This window comes from Gouania willdenowi, chromosome 16, assembly GCF_900634775.1.
Source record: "Gouania willdenowi chromosome 16, fGouWil2.1, whole genome shotgun sequence".
NCBI lineage: Eukaryota > Metazoa > Chordata > Actinopteri > Blenniiformes > Gobiesocidae > Gouania > Gouania willdenowi.
In genome coordinates, this window is record NC_041059.1 from 20532213 (window position 1) to 20547109 (window position 14897).

Genomic DNA, 14897 nt, shown 5'->3' on the forward strand with positions numbered 1-14897 from the left:
GCTCTTCCACTGTTGTCTGTTGTTAATTTTGGTGGTCATCTAGAATACATCATAAACAAAATCGATAGTATGAATCGATGGAGCAATTGAGAAACTTGTTGAGCCTAAAGCCTACTCAGAAGGAGTGCCTCTCTGTTAATTATTCTCTTAAAGTGTCCTGCTCTCACCCCATAGCCCATAAAACTCTTCATGCCGCAACCCAAACCCAGAACAGTGCATCGCTACCTTGTCCACTCTCTTTGTTTCAATGTGGTACATTGCACACATACCAAATCCTACAGGATGGAAGGACAGAAGACTCCCACTGTTCTATAGTTTCCTGATAAACATAGAGTCAGAGAGGCACAGACAGAGCAAGGACTCGAGAGAGCGAGGGAGGAGCAAAGCTGCGCTGAAGCCGAGCCCCTGTATGTCTCAGCAGCACACAGAGTGAAGCAGACGCCAGCAGCCACACATACTCACACCCCTCTCAGTTACATGCACACTCACACACACATACCACACACCACCACTGCCGCCACCACCACCACCTTCATCACCACACATTGTGACAGCTGCCAGGCGCAGGGGGAAGCAAAGCGTCAGGAGGAGAGCTTGAGAAGAGGACGGTGTCACAGAGGGAAAAAAGAAGAGAGTTGGAGGGAATCCTTGTGGATCAGAAGGGATCCTTCGCTTTGAGAGTGCACGTCTGGACAAGCCTGTCTGCTTTTTTTCTTAACGAGAGGAGTTTTTACCAAGGCTTTCTCTTTTTGCTCATTCTCCACTCAAGGCTCTGGTGATATCCACCTATCTATCCCCGGAGCTTAACAAAAGAAGGAGGGAGTGAGCAAGAGAGAGAGAGTGAGGAGAAAGAAAAAAAAAATTGTCACAGCTCCAGCTCTAGACCACCCGCTCTCCTCCTCTTCGTCCTCATCTCTCTTCTTCTCACACGCTACACATCCATGTGTGAGTTCATTGCTGATTTCACTGTCTTTTGAGGATAGAGAAAAGGACAGCGTGTGTTCTTCAGGATACAGCTGAGCTCCCACTGGGATCAGGGTCTTGTCTGGTGTGAGAGAGAGGAGGAGGAAAACGAGACTGGGAAATAGACACACAGGAAGAGAGGAACAGCCAAAGGGAAACTAAAGAGAGAGAGACAGTGTGTGTGTGAGAGAGAGGGGGACGCAGAAAACAAATTGAGGGGCATGTTCAGGGCAACAGAGGAGTGAGTCTAATTTTTAAAGCAAAGAGTGCAAGCAACCGGCAGTCGGATCTAAACCCTGCCGGCCAATTCTCTTCATCATCTTCCTCTTCTCCAATCCCCTTCTATTCTGTTGGCAATTCCCTTTGGTCTCTTGTATTGTGTCTGTCATCGTTTTATATCTATTTACATTCCCTCCTTCTGCCCCATCGTCTTTCTGCTGCGGCACCTGACTTCATTTTACAAGACCAATGGGAAAAGTGGTTTTGTGAGGTTCGTTGCACGCTCTTAGGCAATCAAACAGACTGAAATCTCACTCACTATCTTTCAGTCTATCCATTCCGGTTTCTGGGTATTCACCATCTTTACTCGTGAGAGGAAAGTGTGTGCTCTACTTCCTCCACACTTGGAAAACGCCCATCCATAGGATCCAATCCAGCCCCTCAAAGTGATCGCACCCCACCTGTGAGCTTCTACCTCCAACCTCCAGGAGCTTCAACCAGATTCCAGCTACATGGGAAAACGTTTGGAGCAGCAGCAAATGTACCCCCACTACACCTACTACTACCCCCACTATCTCCAGACCAAGGTAGGATGGTCAGTAAGAATGACCTATTTTACCTTGCTACCTTAAAGGGAACATACACGTCTGTTGCAAGTAGTGGTAACATCTATTCACTCCCCATTAAGTCAGCTTTTTATCATAATCTATTTTTTTTTTTTTTTTTATGTGAAAACGTCCCTCAATAAGAACTGAAAGTGCGTCTTAAAGCAGCTTGCTAAACAGCACTGTGACCTATGTCCCAAGCTGTCAACCAGCTGGAAGATATTGATGTCACTCACTGGGTTTTTCTCTCTTTCTGCTCACAGTATTTGACCCTGTCCTTCAGTTCCTTGACCCCACTATCTCAAAGTTCAAGTTCAGGTCAATGGGCCCATCTTCCTTAAAGTCCGTTCCTCTTGTCTCCCTCTTGTCAGCTCCATCACCTCCTTCAGCTTAAACAACCCCCCATCCCCTCCATGTGTAACTCCCCCTTCCGTGAAGTAACCATCTTCAATCCATCCTCCCAGCTCGCTTTACTCACCAGTGATTGCATGCTGTTGAATTGATTGATGGAAGCTGATATACTTTTCAGATTGCTTAGAATGCAAACACTGAGAGCAGTATTTTTCCTCTCACAGTATTTTCTCCTACATTTATTCCTATGTGACTTGGCGTATATATATATATTTACCAATAAAATGCAAAACACATACAGCTTCACTTGCTACTTGCTATTAACTTTGCTTGATTTTTCTTTCTGCCTATTTATGGGTGCCATCATAGATGTAACTAAAGGGGAAGGAGAGGTTTTGTCAGGCTTGACAATGAGGGAAGAGTTAGTAAGAGACAACCTGAGGAAACTACTGCAATTAAAGTATTTAATGCAATTGCTTTATACATTCAACACAAATCTGACAAGTAAGCACTTTAAGCATGGTCTTTTCTCAGCACGTTTTTTGGAAAAAGTATAGACAGATAGACAAGTGTTTATTGTTCATGCATTCATGGGTGGATACAAAAGACAGCAGGAAAAAAAAAACATACATAATTAACTTTCCCGAGTGTCAAACTTAATGACAGCTTCAAATAATCTTTAAAATTGCTGCCATTGTGTGGATTGCAGGGTCAGTAAACAGAGGTCTAAGGAAGGAAACATAGTGATTTGGTGACAATTACGGCTAACTGATGGACCCTAGCAGTGGAAGCTTACCTGTACTATACATTCAATACATGGCCTGTTGAAATTGGTAATGCTAAAAAGTTCAAGTTCTTAAAAGATGATTAATATTTTTTAGCATACTGGTATTTTGATATTATTCTGCTTTTATCCTACGATGGAATCTGAAGCTTACCAAGCTCAGTCACGCATTAAATTAGGGTTAGGGTTAGACCATTAACACACATACTTTGGCAATTCTTTAGGTTTTAATGTAAGATTTTAATATGTCTTATTGGGTTAATTGCAATACATGCAGATGGTGCAACTCATGAAACGCAAATAAACTTATAAATATGGTGATAATGAACAAACTAAAGCATGAAATGATTAGTTATTTGTTTGGCTGTAATAAACATCCATTTAGATAACAGAAAAACATATTTCATTACTAGCAGGGAAGAGAATGAGTGTAATGAGCGTTCTTCTTAATTGAAGAAACTCCGTAGACATAAAGAAGATGCTGATTTTGTTCAAGCAAAAATGTGTCAAAAGCACATAACACAATGTTAAACTGGCAATAAAATTAGCATTAAGATAGTATTCGAATCTATTACTCCCCATTTATACATGCAAAATAAGTAGTCCTATCAAATTTAGATTAAACCAAACATCTCGCATAGTAAATTTTCAATGGAATAAAGTCTATGCTTCATGTACATGTATGTTAGAATAACTCTACTGCATGCCTGTCATACCGTTTTATGTGAACCGATGTCACCATGTCATACTGCTGTCTCTTGTTCTATGATTTATCTCGATCAGTTCAAGGTCATCTCATTTGTCTCAAGTATCTGCAACAGGCATCTGGCACAGACCATCACTTCATTCTTTACTCTCCATCCATCGCTCCCTCCTACCAGACCCCTCTCTGCCTTCAAGGTCAAATCAAATTGGATCCTACCTTCACCAGTGAACCCCCTCAGCTGCACCTGCGCTGTGATGCACTGTGTGTTCACATAAGCAGGCGTAAAAACAAGCATCTGTATATTAGATTTGCCATAGCAGCACGTACGCCTGTACAATTGTGCATCGAAACACACGTGGACAAATCTGTTTGCTCACTTTTGCATTAGATTCTGTGTGTGTGTGTGTGTGTGTGTGTGTGTGTGTGTGTGTGTGTGTGTGTGTGTGTGTGTGTGTGTGTGTGTGTGTGTGTGTGTGTGTGTGTGTGTGTGTGTGTGTGTGTGTGTGTGTGTGTGTGTGTAGGCAAGGTGTTCAGCATGTTTTCTTCTGTCCTCTCCTTGTGCACAATGGACAAAGCAGGCCCTTATGATGCACTTAGTGTGTGATCTTCCTTTGGCGTTCTCTCCCAGTTTACATCTTTTTTGTCTCCTCCCTCTTTTCACTTGATCAAATCAAAATATTTACAGGCAGGAAAGCTTGTCCTTCAGAAGAAACCAACTGTGTTTCTAAATGACCACTGCCATTACTGAATTACAACAGCAATGTGAAAAAAAAACTCTTCTTGCAGGAATGCACTGTTTATACAAAGACAATTTGAAAATGACTTACTGAAATTTACAATTGGTATGATGACAGAGTGTTTGTAAATGTTCGGCTGTTAGACAGAGATTTGCTCTTCCCCGCCTTCGTAATAGGCTATAGGTACAGTTAGGACACATTAGACGGGGGTGGAGAGAGAGAGAGAGAGAGAATGCCTGGTGTTCTATCATCATGGCTGTATGAGGTAATCAGAGGGAGGGTTCATGTCCGAGGGTTAGTGTATTGTGATTTTTCTTCTTTTTAACCCTATAGCTGCTCTTTGCTGCTTTGCTTGGTTTTAGTTTCATCTTGGACCCAATTTTGCTTTCAGAAAAGCTTCATCTAATAACTTTAAAGGGCATTCGAGTGAACTCATTGTCATGTTGCTAAAATCTATTTAAGATAAAAAAAAGAATGAAAGATCATTGGAGCTGTAGACTGCAAGGATCAGGGTTTAGCATCAAAACTGATATTGTTGACTTTTTCAATGATGCTAACGTGCCCTAACTCATGTCATTTAAATTAGGGATGTCACTTTAACACGTTAATTGCGATTAATTAATTACAGGAAAAATTTACGTGCTTAAATAACGCAATTAATTTGCCTTTTTTTAGCACTTCAAGCAGCGCATTCTTATTTCAAGAGTTCCTGGTATACCCATAATACTGATGCACAGGCTATAATACAAGATGGGAGACTGCCGAGCTGCTCAGCTTTGTTTGCATTACGTTTGGTTTATAAAAACACCGGATGGAAAACTAAAGCCTAGTTGTGTGTAGGGCTGGGCCGTATACCCGGTTCATTCAGAATATCGGTATATGTTATGATATTTATTTTTAATATACCTGGTGTATTTGATTACACAACTTTCAGAATGCTACGCTGCGCCGTGTTTCAGACTGGACCCTTTTCAACTTTGCACTTCTAAATAAGAAGGTAAACAGTAGCGCTCTGGTGTTATTTGCAGTGTAAATCATACATGTAAATGAATAAGAAAGACACAATTGAAAGCTCTGAAGCTGCATGTGAGCATGTGCCTGCATGTACATGCCTCTGCTACAGGAGAACAACACTCACGGAGGGGGAGGCACGGTTAGCTTAGCATGTCGGCAGTTTGGCAGTAATACACAGAAAAAGAGAGCAAATTTACCATAAGAAACCACCACACCACTGAGTATACAGCATTTAAAGCTAGAAATCAAGCTAATGCTAAAACTAAGCCATTGGGCTGCTAGTGTGGAATTATTCTACAATATTCACTCATCATGACAGTAAAATAGACCATCATAAGTCAACAAACTGCAGTAATTCCTCTTTCTTTTCTTTATCTTTATTTTTATTCATCCTCTATTTATCCCTTATCCTTATATTTACCACTATTAACATTATTGCTGCTGGCTTGTGTTTTTGTTTTTTGGTTCCGCGCACCGACTACCAAGTCAATTTTTTTTTTTTTTTAAAACTGTACTCGGCAAAATAAACCTTTCTGATTCTGATTCTTAACCAGTAGAAAATGCTGTGAACACCTGATTATGCATGAAAAAAAAAATACCGTCATAAAACCGTTAGAATTTAGAAAAATACCGTGATATACATTTTTGGTCATACCGCCAAGAACTAGTTGTGTGCAAATTGTGCAAGAAAGATTTTGCCCTACCACCAGAGCTTTGTAGCCTCCGCTACCACCTCAATGCTAAACATGAAGCAGCTAGCTCGGACACTGGGACAGTACTAATTGCTACATGCTGCAAGCATGCCGTGACTGACAAATGAACAAACTCACTGCATAAATGTTATTATAGTTCTGTGTCAGAAAAGTGTTCTTACTGTTTATGATGAGTTAACTTATAGCACTACATATGAAATTTTATTTCACTTGTATTTTATACTATTTGGAGATTGACAAAAGTACACAGCAATATGACACATAGCCCTTGGGACTAATCTCAAACACAGCGTAATGTAAAAGGCTATACCTGTATCTGTTCTAGTCTGTTAAAAACAAACAATAAATGACTATCAAGCCTCTTCGTTATACATCAATGTTTTGATCTGCCACAATAATGTAATTTAAATGACAATATCTCAAGTTGATGGCGTTTCTCAGCATTTTTTAGGTGCGAGTAAAAAGAGATTAATTAGATTTATTAATTACAGAGCATGATTAATTAATTGCACAATTTTTTAAATCTCTTGACAGCACTAACTGAAATATCTACAGCAGTGGTTCCCAATCTTTTTAGTCCTGCACCCCCTTTGAATTTTCGTCAAATCTTGTGCACCCCCTCGTCACATCATAAGCATCCTCTCCATAATTTTTTTTATTATTTTCATTTGTGAAACAGCGGTCTCTCCTAAACCCCTAAATGTGTCTGGAACATTGGTTCCCTTAGGCTGAATCTACAAATTCAAAACAATGAGTGGAATTTAAAGTGAAACAACAACTTTAATGTGATTACTTTAATAGTAAGTAAATACAGTCTCCTTTAATGAAATGTCGCTAATTATTGTCTCCTATTGTCAGAAGTGTGATAAAATTACCTCTACAGCATAAAATAATCCTGTTTAAATAAATTACAAGAAAATGTATTATTTTATTGAGCAATTGTACTGTTAGTTTCTGGTGAATTTGTCCAAAAAAAAGAACCTGAAAAGGAACTAAAAACATTTCCGGTTATTTTTACGTAATTAAATTGTATGAATTAATGTTTTTCCGAGTACCCCCTGCAATGCGCTCCGGTACCCCTAGGAGTACACTTCCGCCTTTTTGGGAACCACTGATCTACGGCCTAATACATGAGGGGTATATGCACAATGTTACAAACACTCCAAAAAGTCACACCAAATATTGCTCCTACTTTGTAATTATTGTAGCAGATATTGAAGCTCATTCCACAAGGCAACACTTTTCAAATTTTTGGTTTTATTGTTTTTGTTGAGCTTTTTCAAACTGTTGGGGGACCCAGCTGCAGAAAAAAATGGAGGCAGCGCGCAGGCATAATAATAATAATACGAGTCCATCGTTCATTGTGAAAACTTAAAAAATCAAACAACCCAAAATTCAAAAGTAAGCAGGCACGGGGGAAAATTAGAGGCAGGAGTAAAGACAGTAGACGACAACGCAACCGTTCTGTCCGAAACACTGACTAAGCTAAATAGTGAGGGAGGCTTGACTGGGAACGGGCTACACCTGAGTGCCAAACAGGAGGGACCTAATCACTCACAACCCAAACACACTGACAAAACTGGGAGGTGGAGACACGAGCAAGAATACTTGGGAACGCAAAGAGACAAGAGTTAACACAATGATTAAAACAGGAACTAGAGACAGGTAAATAAACTTAGAAGACTTGTTGAAAAAGGGTAAAACCACAAGAGCTAAAAACAAACAAATTACAACCCCTGATACTCAGTTTCCTGTTGTTTTTTAATAGGAATAGAACCTTAGGTGCTAGAGTTGGCCCTCTGCATAGGTTGGTGGTATTGAGCGATTCTGTGAGTTACTTTTAGCGCTTTGTCTTTATAAACTAAACTTGGCATTTTCCTCCAACCTCTGGCATTAACAAAGCATGGGAATTAGCAGCCGCGCTTCAGTCAGTATGCTGCAGAGCTCTGAGTCTCATCGCAGAAAGCGCTATATAAAATCCAAGCCATTATTATTAATATTGTTAAACTTTGTGAACTGTGGCTAGCTCCATATTTTATTTATTTTTTTAACTATTAACTATGAACATTGATAGTAATCATTGTACATCATCCATCCATCCAAAATTATCCAAAGCCTTTTACTATAGGGTCACGTTACAATAATTATAAGCTACTCAGAAGTGTTGGTAGTTGCACATACTGTTCCTTGTTCTTCTGCTCCAGTGGGCAAATGAGAGTAGATAGAGGCAAATCATACATAGATGTGACTTGACAGTCTGAATAACTAGAATAAATAGATGATACAGTATGAGAACGTACACTTCAATGTTGATACGAAGCTAAATAATTTGTGCTGAATGAATAGTGATTACTGAATCTTTGTGACACTGAAAGAAAACCTGAGTATTCTGTTCTGAGTAATGACTAATTTAAACCTATACAGTGTGCTCAGAGCCTGATGCTACTAAGGGGAATCTGTTCAAAATGTTGGTAGAAAGATCTTGAATGTTCAAGTTGCAATAATTACAAGTAGCCTATGTACATTTCACATTAACAGCTTTAACTTACTTCTTAAAGGGCCCATGTTAAGCTAAATGGACTTTTCTGTGCTTTAAACATCATAAAAGTGCTATTTGGGCTATATACACATGCCCCCAAAGGGTTTTTTTTTTCATTGTTAGTTAGAGGGTGATTTGCTCCTTTCTTACTGCAGGGTGAGCCCAAACCCTCGCTGTAATTTGATGACACATTCCCACTTTCATGACGAATTTGACGCGGCACTGAGCTGGAGAAGCTGCGCCTCCAGGAAACTCTCTGCTGTGATTGACATGTAAACAGACACGCCCACAAAGGTGTGCATTTCAGCGTCCTTCGCGCAGTGCTATGTATGTATTTTCTACAATCTATGTATGTACCGGTGAACGCCCCGCCAGCACGCTCTGTCTCATAAAGCAGCATGAGCTCGTCTACGGAGTGGGTGGGAGGAGGGCGGGCCGTCCTCTGGCCCTACGTCACCGTGCGGGGAGGAGGAATTCAGTGTACTGTCTATAGACACGCCCACTCATGAATATGCATAAGTAGGCCACAAATCAGCCTGTTTGTTTAGAGACGCTCAGAAAGTGACTTTTCAGAGGCTGAAACTCTGGAAAACAGGTGAGTTTGGGAAAATAAACTTCAAATAATGTTTTTGGGGTTCTTAGAACAAATGGAGATGGGTGAAAAATAGCATGATATGGGACGTTTAAATACACTCATGAACCATTTCTTGCCATTTTGCAGTGATGCTGTGCATTGTTTTTCTAAAGAGCCTGTTGACCAAGCCTACATCTAAATACAATAACTTGCTGCCATGTAATGGACTGATCATTAGATAGTTGCTTTAATTACATTTTTTTAAGACCCACCTTTTCAAATTAGCTTTTAACTAATTATTTATTCATAGGATTGTTATCTTTCATGTTTTTATTATCTTTTGTTGTTTTTAGATTTAGGATTGTTATCTTTTACGCTGTTTTTATAGTTTTAGAATTGTTCTTTTATATTTTATTTTTGGATATTTTTGTTATGTTTTAGGATTGCTATCCCAGTGTTTCCTCTGAGGGAGCCCTCTGCACTAGGGGCTGTGATGGGCCGTGGCTGCAGTGGTCCTGTCTGTCTCATGGCCCTCAGTGATGGTGAATAGCTTCTGCTCTTTTGCTGGACTGGGGGCCCTGTGGCTACGGTCTGTGTCCTGCTCCTGGTGCGGAAGGCTCCTTGTGACGTCTCCTTACCTTGATTCTCTGTACCCAGCCATGTGCCATTGTCTTTATTTTAACTTGTGTGTCTGTGTGTGGTGGGCGGGGTTTGTACGGGGTGGGTGTATTTTTAAAAGCCCTTTGAACTGCATCTCTCTGTATGAAAAGTGCTTTTTTTTTTTTTTTTATAAATAAATATTGATTGATTAGGCATTTTTTTGTTGAATTTTTTTTACCTCAGAAAAAAAAAAAATAACTCAAAGACAACCCATGAAGAGCAAAGTTAGAAAAAATAAACAATATTTTTTGCTGAGCTGTGTTGTTGATTGAAAAGTCATCTCCCTATGGATCACAGCAGGTGTTTGTGCATGAGGCTTTTATCTTTGGGTGTGTCTTGGTAAGTTGGCGTGTGTGTGTTTGTGTGAGTAATTGCTTTTATAATTTGGTGCTTTTCAGAGGAGAATGGAGAACCTTTTCCTCATCAGCTGTTGCCTTGTTTTACATAATTGTCACAGGCATATCTTTGTTGTTAACAGTAGAGATGTACTCTTTTATGTAAATCATTCGCAAGTATCAGTCTTTTTCTTTATTTTCCTGGCTTTAAATAACTTCTACTCCATGCTTGCACTTTCTGTTCCTTTTTGTGAACTTTTATCCATGAATGCTTGTAATTATAGCCTTGGATTGAACTAAAGCTATTCACATTTTAGACATCTTTTTAGCTGATGATAATGATTGAGGTTGAGCATCTTTGATGATAATAACTGAGAGCAAGATAAGAGAGACTTGTCAGGGGGAAAAAGTCATATCAACTAGCAGATCATTACTTTGCTGCAGATAAGTGCGCTAATATGCTCAGTAGCCCACAATAAGCTTTAATTAGGGTAATGAGAAACAGCGTTCAGCTGATATCAAAGTAATGACACATGCGGACACGCCTGGACATCTAAATAGAATATTCCATCCCGTCAAAAATGAGCATTTCACATTCAATTACTCTCTATTATGGGCTAGATTAATTTGGTCATTGGTTGGCTTGACTGTGATGAATAAACATCATAAAAAAATGCTGGCAACACATAGACGCACACACGCCTTATAAAATAAACAAAGGTGTCAATTCGGGTCGTTCACATTTTTTTCTCCATTTTAATCTTCTAAGCTTCTGTTCCATGTTTTGTCAAAAGGTTTCGTCTTTGCACAACTGAACTGATGACCATAAATTATGCACGCGCACACATTTCACACACACAAGGACCTTGAATTGTGTGTGTTTAGTGCAAAGTAAACAGACAGGACAGGGTTTATTGTCCTGCGTGGATTCTGCACATGGCATGTTTCTCCTCACACATCTGCCCGGCTGTTACTGCCGTCAGTTTACAACTGGCAATCTTCTTTTTTTGTGCATGTTGTTTAAATACCTACCTATTGTGTTTGTATCTCAGCTGTGATACTCTATCTTATGATATTATTTCTGCCCCTCTCTTGTTTTCACCTCTTTTCTCCCACTCTCCTACTGTGTTCTAGTTTCTCTCTCCATCACCCTTTTTTTAGACCATCTGTTTTGTTTGCTGCTTCTTTGTAGTTTTTTCTGCTTAAAAAGGGACTCCCCTAACCACCCGTATATGTCCATTTATTATTCTCTATGGGCTGTTCTATTCTTATCCCAGTACAGTAGCAGCCACTGACCATTCCTGTGTAATGTTGAATATGGGTGAAAAGGCTCCAAGGGATCATGAGCTTTGTGATGGAAAATTTGTGGAAGAACACGAGGAGGGCAGAGGAAGTGAGGAGACACAAGTGAGCATTTAGCTGTAGCAAAAAAAAAAAGAATTGGAGAGGTAAATAAAATAAAGAGAGGCTCCAATCTAAAGGGAAATTGAAAGCAATGCAGTAAAGGAGAGTGACTTGTACACTGGGTGAGGGAATAATGGTGCTGGTGCTGCTGCATTTTTAATAGTCAGCCACTTTGTAGCGACCCTTGTCTAATGGATTCTCTGCCTCTTAAAAGCTCCTGTCAGAGCCCTCTACCTCAGTGTTACACCACGGAAATTGCCGAGGGCTCTGGCCATCCTCAACACTTACTGATAGACTGTGCAACAATCAAATATTGTCTCGCAGGAAAAAGAAGTCTAGTTAGTACTCAGACATTTAGACTGCGGAATTAATAAGGTGAGAAAACCGCAAATCAAAGGCAAAGGCCTGATAAAGGTTGAAGAGCTGTGCCTATGAATTTTTCATTCTCAACACTAGTAATCAGTGTGTAACCGAACGCGGAACAGAGAACATGTAATCAAACACACGAACAGTTAAATCTATTCATATTTCACAGATTTGAGATTTCTTTGACGGGGACACTGGCCACGGTTACATGATGTTTTTTTTAATTTCGAATTAAATCATTCGGAATTAAAGTGTTCTGCTTCATGTTTACATGGAAATGGTAATTCTGAACGAGGTTTACATGGAAAACTGGTTTGTTCGGCTTTCGTTAATTCCGCTTTAGGTCCGGGGGTTGGGAAGGCTCTGATAGGACGGGGGAGAACGTGACGTATCCCGTCTATCAGGAAAAAAACACAACAAACCTTATATTGTCAGCTACAACACAGAACACCACACGTGAGAACTGTTTTCACCTATATTTTGATTGTAGTTTTGAAGCAACAGCTCGAAAATAAAGTTTCAGTTTGGACCGCGGAGCAGAAGGGAAATAGGAACTAATAACCAGTAAAACTCTGGAAAACAATCATCAGGAATAAATAGTTGATCCCTGGTAAAGATAACAACTGGTACAATGATAAACCTGGTGATATTACAGCCTGTGAATGCATTTACTCCGCCTCCGGGTTGTAGTGCCCGCCGTCCGGTGAAGCCTCTTCCGTTTATCGTGTTTACCGAAGTATGTGTTTAATAAGTCTGCATGTTTATGCCTCCATTCATCCACTCTTTTCATTATATCCATGTCTTTTAAGGTTCTTATTAAATAGTCTAGGCTGGAGTCTGGTCCGCCGCCATCTTGCATTATGTCGTCACCTGCGCGTCATCATTTACATTTACATTTCGGGATGTTTTTTTAATCCCTGTGAAATAAAAAAATGGTATTGTGTATCAAATATTTTATCAGTATTGAGTTGAAAATGTTAGTATTGTGACAAACCTACCAGCAGCAATAAAAAACATTTCGTATCAAAAGGCACACATACTTTAGTTTAATTGCTTTATTTTAGTTAAACTGATTTAATTTTACGTACAATAATCACAACAGATACAATATAGGATTTGTATATAGTGCAGAATGGAGTTACTAAGTTAACTTTTGTTTATTTTTATTTTTTTTAACATTTGTTACTTTCGTTTCTCATATAACCTTATTTAATATTTATCTCATCAATCAATGTTAGTTGCCCTGCTTTATTCATTTCCTTTTCCAAATACCTGTTGCTGATTGTTTTTGATTATCTTGTATAAAGGTAATGAAACTATTCAGTACAATAGATAATTGTGGAAAAGCACATTTCAGTGGAGAGCTTTTTGAAGTTGTCCAGGAATCAACTGAATACATTAAAAACAACGTAAAGTATGTAACTTGATGATCATATATTTGCGTATATTAAACAAACAAAGTTCTTCACGTGGTCATAGCTTGATACGCTTTGCAGAAGATAAAGCACCCAACTCAACTGCTTGAATAATAAGGGAAAATTAGGCAGAGAAAATCTGATTAAGTCAGTGCTTAATTGCTAAGGGCACATGGAAATATTTATTTGTGGATGTCAAGCTAATCAAGTGTTTTTTGACTGTAGCTGTATTTCCATTACCCTGGGAAATGTGCAAAATTTTAATAGCGCAATAAAAACTGGTAACGGAAATACCTGAATTTTGAAAAAACACTTTCATAAGGAGGAATTTCAGACGTTTCGATACTGAAATGTGTCGCAAAAGCGCCATGGAAACACTTTGACCGCAAATACACGTCACAGAACGTAACGCACCTGGTCATATGACCACTTATTTCTGAGAAAACATGGCTCATTTTGTGTAAACAGAGGAGGAGACTGGACATCTTAGCATTATACTTTAAAATTATTACTGCCACATTAGACGTGAAACAACAAAGGAATACGGAGTGTTATAAGGAGGTTTGGAGCGTCCGTCTTTTATGAGGCTCCAGCTCAAAACAACGTTCAATGGAAACACGTTCAAAGCGCAACTGTACTTTGTCAACATTTAGAAATATTGCTTTTATTTTATGAAAATCTGTAATGGAAACTCAGCGACTGATACCAAAGCTTTGACTCACAAAATGTCTATATATATATATATTTATTTTTTTCTTGTTATTTTTGTTCTAACTAGATTATAAATGTAGTGAAGCTACTATGTTTTGGTCTTTGGCACCAAACCAATTGAAACAGTTCGGGGACCGCTGCTTAAGTACAGGCCAAACACTTTTGTATTGAAAAGCGGTTGACAGTTCGATTTGTGAACAAACTTCAGAGCTCGACCTCTGCACACTTTCCTTTTCTGTCTTAGAGGACTATACAACAATAAACAGTTTACTCTATAAAGCTGCCACAGTGTTTGCCCTTGCAGACACTTTAGCTTGGTTACAGACACTCACATGTCCCAGAGGAGGCTGACCATAGGGCAAGCATCTGTTATTCTTTGCTAATGAAATACTGAATAAAACCCTTACTGCTCAGTTTGATCTCTCACACATTTGCCCACTCTCTCACAAATTGCAGACAGAAGCACCAAAATATCCAGGGTTTGTACACTTGCACACACATTTAGAAGCACACATAGCACCCCTGCAGTCCCAGTCAGGGATTATCCTGTGAAAACACTCCTTTTGTTGGACTGTGGTCAAATTACTTTGTGGAGCTCTTCGGCTTTTAGCCGGGGTGTCTATGTAACAGCATGTGGGATTTGGCTGATGGAAGGAATGGATGTTTAGGTAGTCAGTTGTGCATGAAAAGTGAATGGTCACTGAAACCAAACACACTTAGTCGTATTTGTGTGCATTAAACACTTTGCAATGTTTAGTAGAAATGGAGCACAAGCACAGTATATAATGTGTGTGTGAGTGC

The 14897-nt window shown here is 39.3% G+C and overlaps 1 protein-coding gene across 5 annotated transcripts in view; it reads left to right on the top strand.

Moving 5' to 3' along the window:
- The first annotated feature begins 439 nt into the window (after positions 1-439).
- Positions 440-14897, top strand: part of LOC114477558 (RNA-binding motif, single-stranded-interacting protein 3-like) — a 132818-nt gene continuing 118360 nt past the window's right edge. For all 5 annotated transcript variants that reach the window (XM_028469930.1, XM_028469933.1, XM_028469931.1 and 2 more), the window contains exon 1: positions 440-1769. In XM_028469930.1, the coding sequence (XP_028325731.1) occupies positions 1695-1769 (75 nt within the window). In that variant the 5' untranslated portion in view covers positions 440-1694. The remainder of the gene's footprint in view (positions 1770-14897) is intronic.